Genomic DNA, 12,868 nt, shown 5'->3' with positions numbered 1-12,868 from the left:
ATAAAAATAAAAGTCTAAAAACCTAGACGAAGTCAAAGTAGTTCAAAAATAAGCGTGTTTGTTTTGACTGACATGAATACGTCACTGCTGATTAATTAGACATATCCAGTCCACTCTCAACCAAACACAACTCATTCTATTTATCTCGTTTTTATTTATTTAATTAAAAAATTCATCAATTAGCTTTGGGCCGTTTCACACGCAACTTCCTTAAACTACTAGTATAAATAAGAACTCTCCACTTTCACTCTCTCAATTCTTCATACTCAACCTTTTCTTTCTCTCTCTAAAAAAAATACAAAAGCTCTAATGGCCGCCATGGAAGCTCTCAAATCGCCGATTCACATACAAGAATCCGCGGTCGCCGTCGCTGATTCACATTCAATGGAGCTATTGACGAAGAAGAAGCGATCAAAGCGTACACGAAGCGAAACGCCTTTCATGTCCGAAGAAGAGTATACTGCTTTCACTCTCATCATGCTCTCTCGCGATAATCGCGTTCCTTTTACTCCTCCTGTTTTAACCGTCGGATCTGCGGCCGGAAACCTAAGATCGGGTATTGTCTCTTACAAGTGTAGCGTATGCGATAAATCATTCAGTTCTTATCAAGCCCTAGGTGGACATAAAGCGAGTCATAGGAAACCAGCTCCAATTCCAGATCTGAAAACAGAACAACAACAACCTTCGATTCCAGTAACTGATTCCGTTGGTAATTACGTTAATCCGTTGAATCCTAGCGGCCGGCCACATGAATGTTCTGTTTGTCATAAAGTGTTTACTACAGGTCAAGCGTTAGGCGGCCATAAGCGTAGACATTACGAAGGCGTAATTAATAATAGTAGTGGTAGTGCGGCGAAGAGCGGTTTAACGACGTCGTCGTCTTCTGATGGTTTGAAATCGAGTCGAATCGTACGGCATAATTTTGATTTGAATTTGCCTGCTTTGCCGGATATTGGGTTGGAGCTTACTCTGGTTTCTAATGGAAAAAGAATAATCGGCGGCGGCGTTGGCGGTGGCGTTGGCGTTGGCGGCGGCGATCAAGAAGTTGAAAGTCCTTTGCCTTCTTCTAAGAAACTGCGTTTATCGTTGATCTGAATTTTCTTGGTTCATTCTTTTGTTTTAGGATTATCAAAAATTTATTGATTCTTTTTTTTTTAATTCATTGTTATCTGATATTTTGATTGTATTATTGCCCAATTGTTTCTCTATTTTCTTAGTCATGTAATTCTTTTTTTTTGACTAACTCAACTTGTAGACGAAGTAAATAATAAAAATCTCTGAGTTCAGAATCAATTCTTATTAAAAAGCACTATTTCGAGGTGGATGTCATTCTAAAAAAGAAAAAAATAACTTTAATTTTTTTTTTATGATTTATAATAAATTTAATCTTTTAAATATATTAAATTATATACATTATTTTCTTAACCAAATATAATAAATATATGTGTTAAAAATAACTAAAAACATTACATTAAGCTTACAAATATATATATATATATATATATATATAAAAATTATAAATATTATATATATTACTCTTTTTTTAGTTGAACAAGTTTTTGAAAATGGTTATTTGCCTTAATCATTAAGTATATTGTCATTGTGTCTTATGGCAATCTGTTAAAGTTTATTGTATTATATGGCAGTTGTATAATAATTTTTGCAATAAATAATAGTCTTATCAAGAAATTTTCATGTTTATCTTAAGCTTTTTTGGGTTTGAGTTATTTAATAAAAGTAATGAAAATGAAACCAACAAATTTAGAAGACACTGAATAAATATGACACCATATATATAAATATGACTGACATTGTAAATCAAGTAGATATATTACTAATAAGATTCCTTTCTCTTGAATTTTATATTGTTTGTCACAATTTAATAATTTCCCTCTTTTTAAATTTTTATTATTAAAAAGTATTTAGTAATTTCTCTTTTTATATTTTTTATTATTAAAATTTTATAAATAATTTTTTTATTTTTTTTAATATATTAATATGTTTTAAAATTATATATATATATATATATATATATATATATTATTTTTCATGTTTATCTCTTTCTTCTGTTTGAGTTGTGTTTATAAATTATAATCAAATGGACACTAAATGACTTGTCATTTGTCATTGATTGATAATATTTTTTTCTCTTTAATTTTATATTGTATATGTCACAATTTAATAAATTCCTACTTTTTAATTTTTTATTATTAAAAAAGTATTTAGTAATTCCTCTCTTTCTTTACTTTTTTATAATTAAATTAATATAAATAACTTTTCAAAATTTATTAATATATTTGTTATATATAGTTATTTTTCATGTTTATCTTATCCTTTATTCAGTTTGAATTAAATAAATAAAAGTAATGATATAGATAAGGGTAAAAATTTATAATCCAATGGACATTAAATAAATGATATGACATTTTACACGTCTTTACCATAGAAATAGAAAGGAATATTTTCTCTCAAAATTGAATATGTCACAATTTAATAATTTTATTTCTTTTCAATTTTTTATTATTAAAAAAATATTTAATAATTTCTCTATGTTCAAATTTTTATTATTAAATTATTATAAATAAAATTTTAAAATTTATTAATATATTTGTTATATATAAATTTATTATTATTATATATATTTATTTATAATTTTAAAAGAATATATACATTTTTAATTTAATATATATAAAAAATGTGAAAAAAAATCAATTATTTATTTATTTTTGTTCTCAAACATTCTCATATTTATTAAAATAAAAAATTAAATTAAATTAAATAACAATTGTGTTATATTTATTTAAAATATTCCCTTGTTGACTTATTATTTTAATTTAATAGATAGTACCATCTAATTAAATAATACAAAATACACATAACAAAACATAATAAATTAAAATGTTGTTAAACTATATTATTTAGTCTTACAAAATCAAATAACATAATATAATTACAAATTATCCTTAATTATTGCTCAATAGTAATTTTTCATTAATCTTTCACAGTCAATACAATGACATTTCAAACTTTATATCTACACAAATAAGAAATAAAATATAATTTAGAATAAAAATAATATAATTAAATACTAAAATTAATTACCTAAAACATAATAAATTAAATTAGTGAGGCATTGTAAAACATAATCTTAGCTACTTCAAATTTCAAAATTGTCATTTTTATTTATTAGTGAAGCATGCAAAATATTAACCCTTTTAATTTATCTTTAAACAATTTAAATACAGTGTTATTGTACACTTTAAAATTGTCTCTCAATAGTTAACCAAGTTATCAAGGGCATTTATAATTGAATAAAATAAAATCTTTTTTTTTTTTTTCATTTTCAATCTTTCTCTTCAAAATATAATCACATTGCTTAACAATTTTTTTAATGATGTTTTATTTGATTTATTCATTCATTTATTAGTTATTTATATTTTGTTATTTGATTTTTTTATTCTCTATGTTATTATTTTTAAAATGATAATATTTACATATATTGTATAGTTAACTATTTTAGTATATGTTTAATAAATTAAGTGATTAGTATTTATTAATTAAGCATAATTCAAAAGGTCTTTTATCTCTTTTTATTAATAATTCCTCCAACTTAAAATTGTTCATTTGTTATATATTACTCTAAATAATATATAAGAAACGATAAAAGCATAAATGTGTTTTCTGCCATTTCCCATAACATATTGTATCTATAAAATTATTATCAATGACCTACACATTAAATTAATTTATCATTACACTATTAGACATTAAATTTACTAAAATATTGACTATTTTATAACTCATAAAATTATAAATTCAATAGGATTTATAATATTTAATTAATATTAGAATATTTTATAAAATCAATTAATAATTATTAGTTAATATTAATAATTATTGATACAAATTATTATAAATTGTCATTAATAAATAAATAATTTATAATTTATAAAAACTAAGATATATATCTATATCTCTTACCATTTAAAATTTATTTAGCTAATATAAATATAAAACATGAGATGTTATGCAAAAAGAAGTGATTTTACTAGTCAAATTAAATATAAAAATAGATTAAATATTATGGAGACTTCGTTACATAATAAAGTTTAATTTTAGAATGACGCAATTAGGGTTATCGTCTAAATAAAACGTTATGTTGACAATATATTAATAGTTTTAATGTGGAACATTGATATAAGTTGTTCGTTAAGATGATGTCATATCATTTTTGTTGGGAAAAACTTTGGAGTCAAAGATTCCATCAAATATCTCGTTTTTTGATGAAGCGTTATTATTGGTAAAATTCTAACAAATGATATGTGCATTAAAAAAATTGTATTATAGTTAATCGTTGTCGTATGTGTCACAAAAATGTTGAATTGGCTACTCACTCACTTTTGTTTTGTCGGTGTGACTAATATTTGAAAATCTTTTGTAAAGTATTATTGGAATTAATTGGGTGATGTCCGAGTCTTTGGGTAGTTTTTGAGAAATTTGGAATAATACAACTATATGATAGGCCTAAATATTTAAATTATCATTCTAATTATTTTTTGGTGGACTATCTGGTTGGATAAAATCGTCGAACTTTTAATAATCGTAGTCTTTCGATATGTATCATTCATAATACTATTATTATGATGTTTTCTAAGATTTGTTCAGGAAAGTAATAGAGTCTATCGGAGACTTAATCTCTCAAGAATTTACGAGCTTAATAACTTATTGAACAATTATTTTTATTTCATGTAATGTAATGATTTTGTTAAGTTTAAACGATTTTATTTTTATTTTTAATATAAATATATATTTTTAAAAAATATTAAAATATAAAATAAGATGTCCTAAAAAAATAAATTTTTTTATTCTTTCTATTACTATTTTATGTGGATAATAGAAATCATGTGTACTGTGATTATATTTTCTTATAAACACTCATAAATATAAAGTTAATTTGACCAACTTATTTTATCTTACTGTGTTAAATTAATTTAGTTAGATTAATATATTTTTAAAAATAAAATATATTAATTTAGTTAATTGTCACTAAAATGTCATTAATTCAATTTCATTTGAAAATGCTTTAAGTTTAAGCGGGATCATAGATGTGAGGGGCCATGTTCTCCTTTAATTCCAAAAATAAAATCTCAAATAATATAATATCAAACAAGTTTTAGGTGTTTATTTTAATGTTTTATATGTAACATGTTTTTGTTGTTGTTTGTGAATGTATAATTCTAATAGTTCATGTTAATTGTATTGTGTCTTTAATCTTTGATCTTATCTAACTAGGCTTTGTTTGATTTGAGTGATCTAAAATCATCATTAAATAACTCAATATCAAATTTACCTGTCTAAATTAAAATATTAAAAAACCTTTTATTTATTTATTAATTAATGTATTTATATTCTTAATATTTATTTTACTAAAATAACTCCAAAAACATAATTTCTTATAACCTATGTCAAACAAGTTATTTGAAATCAACCCAGATCAAGCTATGATTGTTTGTCCTACTACTTAAGTAATACTTTAATCACAAACAAACAAACAAAATCTATAAATTTGTTCTAATACTCTAAGTGGGTTATTGGTAATAATCCAATCTATTAGTTTAGCTAACAAGAGTAATGAATGTGGGGATATAAAAAAAAATAAAAAAATACAAAACTAATGATCTTGGTAATAAGATTTTATTAATTGTATGCCATTGTTATATTATAATAAAACACCACCCAAAAATATGGGATATTATATTATTTATTCTTACAAAATAAATCAATCAAATTGTTCTTCATTTCTGATCCACTTAGTAGCTACCCATTTCTCCCCTTTAACAACAGCACAACTTCCATGGAGAGATCTCTGCAATCATTCAAATGATTAAATTTCAGCACAACAGAAGTGAAATAAAATTTCATATACTTGTTCAAAGATGTCAATTTCTTAATAACATGACTCGTTTCCAATTACCCTATCGATTGTGCCATTTGGAAATAGCGAATAGAAGAGAAGGCCGTCTCCTTTCCTTGGCTTCACCTTCAAACCAATGCATTTTTCATAATCATAGTTCCCATCCATGTTCGATCCATTCTACCAACAATTCAGAAACCAAATAAACCAACCACCAACACCTGGTTCCACATTTGTTGGAACTGTATAATACTAAAAACCTTACCTCAAATGGGAACATAGTTTCCCCACCTTCTTCCACATCAGATAAATATAACAAAAAGGAAGCTAACTGCAACAATGGAGAGTTAATAAAATTAATTTTGTGTGTAAAAAAAGAGTAAAGATGATACTGATAATGATACCCTTTGGCTCTTCTGTGGGCCATATTCACTCGGGTTGAAGGCATCATAGTGAGAAACATATCTTTGTCCAATTTCGTAACGTAAAATATTGAATGCCTGCAATATTATGATCTGGCATTACTCACAATATCTCAGAATTGACCTGTAATGAAAGATTTCACTATTTCAAACTTCAGTGCAAGACAAGCAGTTATGAACACTATATATTCATTCATGGCATGTCTGCTCCATATTCATCACCACAGAGTTTCAAATTCAAAATGTTTAATTTTCACGCTTCTTGAATCTTTAATACTTATATCTCTGAAGATCAAATCAAAGATGTATTTATTTATTTACCTCTCCATGGTTTGCTGGAACCATTGTAGCCCTTGCAATTTTTCTCTCAACTGCCTCCAATGTTCCAGTTTCATCCTCATCTGAACTGATAAATGTTCCTGAACTGCAGGAAGGAACAGAGATTTCGACCCACAATTATAACTCACTTGGAATAGACTAGATTCAAATGCTGAAAATATAACTAGATGATACCTTGTTCTTACTCCTTTGGTACTCTCAGCAGTTTCTCCTTTCCTTAATGCTAAAGATGATGGCTTTAACTTTGGTTGTGCAATTTGGATTATACTTTGGCATTGTTCTGCTGATGCAAAATTAGGAAAGTAGACAGTTCGAGGTTCCCAGCTCAAAATCTGCAGAAAAATTCAACATAAATGTAACACAATTGAACCCTTGTTTTCAATATGATTGATAAGGGGTCACATTAAGGGACCTCCCATCCAATTGACAGCATAATTTTACCTACCAAAGATTTCTGATTACATAATCATCATACACATATATTGAAAAACAATCAAACCCATATTGCCAAAGAAAAAAACGATGTAGATTGAAGCACCTGAAAGGCGATCGGGGAAATTTTGTCCTCCCCAGACGTTCCATGAGACATTGAAACATCATTTTCCTCTTCCTCGACAGCTTCCACCACCCTCCGCTCTGATGATTCGACCGTTTCAACTAATCTAGGATCCGAAACGGATTCTTGCCATTTGGGTTCCGATTCAACTGCCGGCGTATTCTGTAGAGAGAGAGAGAGCAGAGCGTTAGTGTTTCTGTTTGGGTGCCCTAGGATTATATGTATAGATAGATAGATATAAAGAGAGAGAGAAATGAAACCGGTCGGTAGAGGAGAGTGGATCCGAAGAGGCCAGCGACAAAGAAGAGGGAGCATAGGAGGAAGATGGTAGGTAACCCTAGTTTGGATTTGAAGAAAAGAAGTCTCTTGCCTCTTGAGTATTTCATGTGTGGATCAATGTTACGCATAAATGTTGGATTGAAGAAACAACAGGAGGAGCTGAGATGAGGGTTTCTGGCTGGCTGGCTGGCCCTGCGTGTGTTTGAGAGAGGTCTTTGTTTGTTTGTTTGTTTGTTTCTCTCTCTATCTGAGACTGGGTCTTTTGTCTGAAATTGGTGGTGGTGTCTGAACGCGGCAATGGCGGGAGTTTTTCTTCAAGTTTGACGTCGAAGTCTTCTTTGTCCCGTTTCTCTCAAATTGTGTATTTTCCTTCTCATCATCAATCAGCATAGACACGAAGAAGACGAAAGTGGGTGGGTGGATGGATGGATGATGACCTTCACAATTTTGACAAGTTCTTAATAATAGAATAACTATGGTTAAAAAAGTTAAAACTCACTTCAATGTAAACCAAATAAATAATTTAAGTTCAATATCAAACCGAATATCCTATCCAAATCGAATAAATCGAATTAGATTTTTGAATTCAATTTAAATTAAATTGAATTTAAATACAATATATTTGATTTTCTAGTTGGTTTCGAATTTATTTTTATTATATATTATATAATTTATTTTAAAAAATTGAATTCCATTCAATTTTTGAATTAGCTAAAAAAAAAAATATTTAAAGAATTCAAATAACCCAACAATTAAACACCGCTAATGGATTGTAACTTTATCTTAAATGAGCATGTATCCCGTGCAGCACGAGTATTAATATAAAAAATCGTGAAAAAAATATTACGGTAAAAAATGTTATAACATTTTTAATTTTATTTTTAACCGTTTTAAGTTTATGGGTGGATCCACCCAAAATCCGACTTAAATATCCATTTATTTCACATTGCAAAACGATCACTAAAACATTTTTAATTAAAAACTATTGATGAACCACTGCGTTCATCAAATTTGGTGTTGAATTTAAAATATAAATTATTGTTAGCATAGTTGGTTAAAGGGTTGTTTTTATTTTATTAGGTTGCAAGTTCGAACAATACCTATAGTATTTTTAATTTTATTTTTAAATGTTTTAAGTTTATAGGCGGTTCAATCCACAATCCGACCCAAGTATCCATTACTCTCACATATATATATACAAATTAACCACAGCTCTCGACCCGACAATCCGGACACTTTAAAAATTAAGCATCATTATATATATATAGATTACTTAGTTAAAAAGTTGAACTTATATTGTTAAAATGTCTTGCGTTCATCAAATTTGATGTTAAATTTAAAATATAAAGTGTTATTAGCCTAGTAGGTTAAAAGGTTGTACTTTTTTTTATTAGGTTGCATGTTTGAACCATACTTATAGCATTTTTTTTGTTTTTAACCGTTTTAAATTTATGGACGGGTCAATTCACAATCCGACCCAAGTATCCATTACTCTCGCATATATATCTAAATTAATCATAGATCTCGACCCGGCAATCCGGACACTTTAAAAATTAAACATCATTATATATATATATAGATTAGTTAGTTAAAAAATTTAACTTATATTATTAAAATATATCGCGTTCATAAAATTTGGTGTTGAATTTAAAATATAAAATGTTATTAGCCTAGTTGGTTAAAGGATTGTACTTATTTTATTTGGTTGCAAGTTTGAATCATTTTTTATTTTATTTTTAACCGTTTTAAGTTTTTGGACGGGTCAACCCACAATCCGACCGAAGTATTCATTTACTCTCACATATATATCCAAATTAACCATAGCTCTCGACCCGACAATCCGGACACTTTAAAAATTAAGCATCATTATATATATATATATATTAGTTAGTTAAAACTTAAAAAAATTAACTTATATTGTTAAAATGTCCCGTGTTAATGAAATTTAGTGTTAAATTTAAAATATAAAGTACTACTAATATAGTTGGTTAAAAAGTTGTACTTATTTTGTTATGTTGTATGTTCGAACCATACATATTGCATTTTTTATTTTTATCGTTTTAAGTTTATGTGCGGGTCAACCCACATTCCGACTTTAAAAATTAATAAATTTTCTATTTCTTATCTCACCCCCTCACATTTTATATTTTATTTAAGCCAATAATGTAGTGACCATGTCATTCCTTATACATCTCTTCTCCCAATTTGACTCCTCTGTCGCTCCTTTTGATTTAATATTCATTTTTCACATCACTATCATCACTATCCGTCTAAAATGATATAACTTTGTGTAAATTCTACAAATTTAAATGTACTTTGATTGAATACTTTTTTAGATAAATAATTTCAAACTAATGACGAAGTATGTTTTTTTAAATTAATTAAATTCTTACTCTAATAAATATATAATCTTAAGATTTACAGAATTATTATTTTGATTTTCTGAATCTATATCAATTTAAAAATTTAAATAAATTTATATTTATAAATTTAGAAACAAATATATTAGTTATTAATAAATTATTTTATTAATTAATTTAGTTTCTATTTAGTAAAATTTAATTATTATTATTATTTTGAATTAATTATATATATTGTAGGTGGGATTCATGAAGTGGTTGTAAAAATGTATTTTGATTGAAGATTAAAATTTATAACTTACAATTTTTTTTTCTAATCTCAAAAGAAATAAGTGATTAAGTAAATCAAATAAATTAAATTAAATTAATAGTCCACTTTTTTATTTTAAAAGGTCTCACTTAATAAAGATATAAAAAATGTTTTAAATGTATAAACAAATTTTATTAGAATTTTTTTTAGTTTGAAGTTGGGTTCATGTAGTATTAAAGAACACTTGATCCGAAATGTGAAAAATACAATTTTTGTTCATGAAAACTTATGGAAACACCCCTAAATCCTTATGGAAACTTTTGATTGAATTAGAACTGAACTTTGAAACTCTATTCAAAATTTATAAAAACACTTAAACACTTACCAATTTTTAATACATAAAATAAATTAATTGTATTCATACACTATCTAAAAACTATTATGAAACAAAAAACAAGGTTTTATCCCTTCTCTTCTTCAAGTCCCACGGCTAGAAGGTTCCACATGTTACTTCATGTTGAAACTTGGGTCGGTTGTTGTTGTTGTGTCGGGTCATCGGTTGGGCCAATTGAGCTCATTTATTAACTTGACTTCGACCTTAATTTTAACATTGGCATGGGCTTAGAATTTCATGATTTCGAAATTAGGCCTTCCTTCCTGTCTCCATATCTGGGCCTTCTTTAGTTCATTAATCCTCGTGATATTCCATTTTCGGTTTTCCCTTTGAATTTCCCACATGGCAAGTTAAAACAAATACACAAAAATCAAACTAGCCAAAAGTATGGGGGGCATATTAATAATTCCTCGACTTTCAGAGGTATGTTAATAAACCCTAATAAATGTTCCGCCGCTCCTCATCGCCTCTTTTAATACCCCGATTAGTTTTCGCATATTCATTCATCACCACTGTTAGGGTTTCGGCCGTCTGATCAATCTTCTTTGAATCTCTCCGTCTTCGTTTCATTTATCATATTCAAGATGATGCCTCTTCTTTCAGCTACAAGAATCGATTTCTTGTTGGCTTTGTTCTGGAGGCATATATCAATTAGATATCGGAAGTGATTCATTCGAGCCTGATGAGTTTCTTATTCTCTTACTCGATTCACTTTCTTTCTTACATTTGATTTGTTCTTATTCTCTTTGATATCATATATATATATATATATATGAATAGATCTGATCGTATCGTTAATCTCATATTTGCCTCTTCTTTCAGCTGTAAGGATTAATTTCTTGTAGGCTTTGTTCTGGAGGCATATATCAATTTGATTATCGGAAGTGGTTCATTTGAGCCTTATGAATTTCTATTCTCTGGATCGACTCACTTTCTTTCTTACATTTGATTTCATATATATATATATATGAATAGAACTGATCTAAAACCTAGCTTCGTTTCATTAATCTCATATTTGCCTCTTCTTTCAGCTGCAAGATTCAATTTCTTATCGGCTTTGTTCTGGAGGCATATATCATCTGGAATTTGTAAGTGTTCTTCGTTCCGGGGATTATATCTCTGGAACGCTTCGCTTTCTTTCTTACATTTGATCCAGTCGGTTCTTTAGATTTTTGGAATCATACGGCAACGATGACTTATCTGACCAACGATTTGGAAGGGTTAAGACCATCTTATCATCTCAATTTATAGTGACAAAATGTTTGATCATTGACCAAAATCATGTGGGTCTTGGTTTTTGTTGACAAAAATCTCAACCAAAGTTATCAAATCAAATGTTATTAGTAGATTATTCAGATTTTCTTTTCTCTTATCTTTAAAATAAATCCAATTTTAATATTATTTATAATTAAATATAAATATATATATATATATATATATATTAGGAGCACAAAAAATCATGATTTTCTTTTTTTACTAAATTATTTTTTTAATTTACAAATAAAAATAATATTTTTTAATTCATGACTAAGATTACAATGACAAAAATCTTGATTATAAACTCTTTTTATGAACCATGATCATGACCCAAAAATGGGTAAATAAGAATATTCTTATTCACGATTCATTTTTATTTTGTTTTTTGGTTACGATGACCAAAATTTTGGTCATTGTGTTTATCTATGACCAATCAAATTCAATCCGGATAATAAATTAAAAAATATTATTTTTATTTTTAAATTAAAAAAGTAATAAATAATTTTTAAATATAATAATAATATTTAATTTCTATTTTTTATATATAATAATGTTTTTATATATATTAATTATGGATAATTGTAAACAAAAGAGGATAATTAGTAAAAATAGAGAGAATTGTGATTTTTTTGTGCTCCGACATATAGGAATAGTAGTATCTATTTATAGATCTCGAAAAATTATGAATTTTGATATAATTTGTTTTTTATAAATAATAAATAATATTAAAATCAAGTTTTAAAGATAAGAGATAAAAAAATTTAGGTAACCAATCAAATGCTGATAAATGACAGCATGCATTTGATTAGATGACCTTGGTTGTGATTTTTGTTATAATTTAACAAAAATAAAGATCCAATGACATGGTTTTCTGACATGGTTTTCGTCATGAAATGACCAAACATTTGCTCATAATAAATTGACATGATCATCCATGGCCAACGTCAACCATTATTTGGTCATGGATAAGGATGGTCTAATAACCAATTTTTTGATAAAAGTTTTATGATTAACATTATCCAAAATCTTGATTATAAATTAAAAAATATTTTTTTTTATTTTTAAATTAAAAAAATAATAAATAATTTTTAAATATA

The 12,868-nt window shown here is 26.8% G+C and overlaps 2 protein-coding genes across 2 annotated transcripts; one reads left to right on the top strand and one right to left on the bottom strand.

The window, feature by feature from the left end:
* Positions 1–270: 270 nt before the first annotated feature.
* Positions 271–1,206, top strand: LOC124910589 (zinc finger protein ZAT10-like). Its single transcript, XM_047451260.1, has one exon. The coding sequence runs from the start codon at positions 310–312 to the stop codon at positions 1,093–1,095; it is 786 nt and encodes a 261-aa protein (XP_047307216.1). The 5' UTR covers positions 271–309; the 3' UTR covers positions 1,096–1,206.
* Positions 1,207–5,697: 4,491 nt separating this feature from the next.
* Positions 5,698–7,919, bottom strand: LOC124945487 (probable prolyl 4-hydroxylase 9). Its single transcript, XM_047485932.1, has 8 exons — positions 7,492–7,919; positions 7,214–7,393; positions 6,850–7,007; positions 6,658–6,760; positions 6,319–6,414; positions 6,180–6,245; positions 5,975–6,094; positions 5,698–5,866 (listed from the first exon to the last, which is right to left on the bottom strand). Exons 1-8 carry the CDS (start codon positions 7,636–7,638, stop codon positions 5,780–5,782), a joined length of 957 nt encoding a protein of 318 aa, XP_047341888.1. The 5' UTR covers positions 7,639–7,919; the 3' UTR covers positions 5,698–5,779.
* Positions 7,920–12,868: the final 4,949 nt, after the last annotated feature.

Source organism: Impatiens glandulifera, chromosome 7 (genome assembly GCF_907164915.1).
Source record: "Impatiens glandulifera chromosome 7, dImpGla2.1, whole genome shotgun sequence".
NCBI lineage: Eukaryota > Viridiplantae > Streptophyta > Magnoliopsida > Ericales > Balsaminaceae > Impatiens > Impatiens glandulifera.
The sequence above is the reverse complement of the archived record's forward strand: the minus strand, read 5'-3'. Positions and strand labels throughout refer to the sequence as shown.

Coding starts and splice junctions, on each gene's coding strand:
- LOC124910589 (XM_047451260.1), top strand. CDS start 310: ATGGCCGCCATGGAAGCTCTCAAATCGCCGATTCACATACAAGAATCC.
- LOC124945487 (XM_047485932.1), bottom strand. CDS start 7,638: ATGCGTAACATTGATCCACACATGAAATACTCAAGAGGCAAGAGACTT. Junction 7,008..7,213: donor TTTCCCCGATCGCCTTTCAG/GTGCTTCAATCT, acceptor ATTTTTCTGCAG/ATTTTGAGCTGGGAACCTCG. Junction 6,095..6,179: donor AAACTATGTTCCCATTTGAG/GTAAGGTTTTTA, acceptor AATTGTTGGTAG/AATGGATCGAACATGGATGG.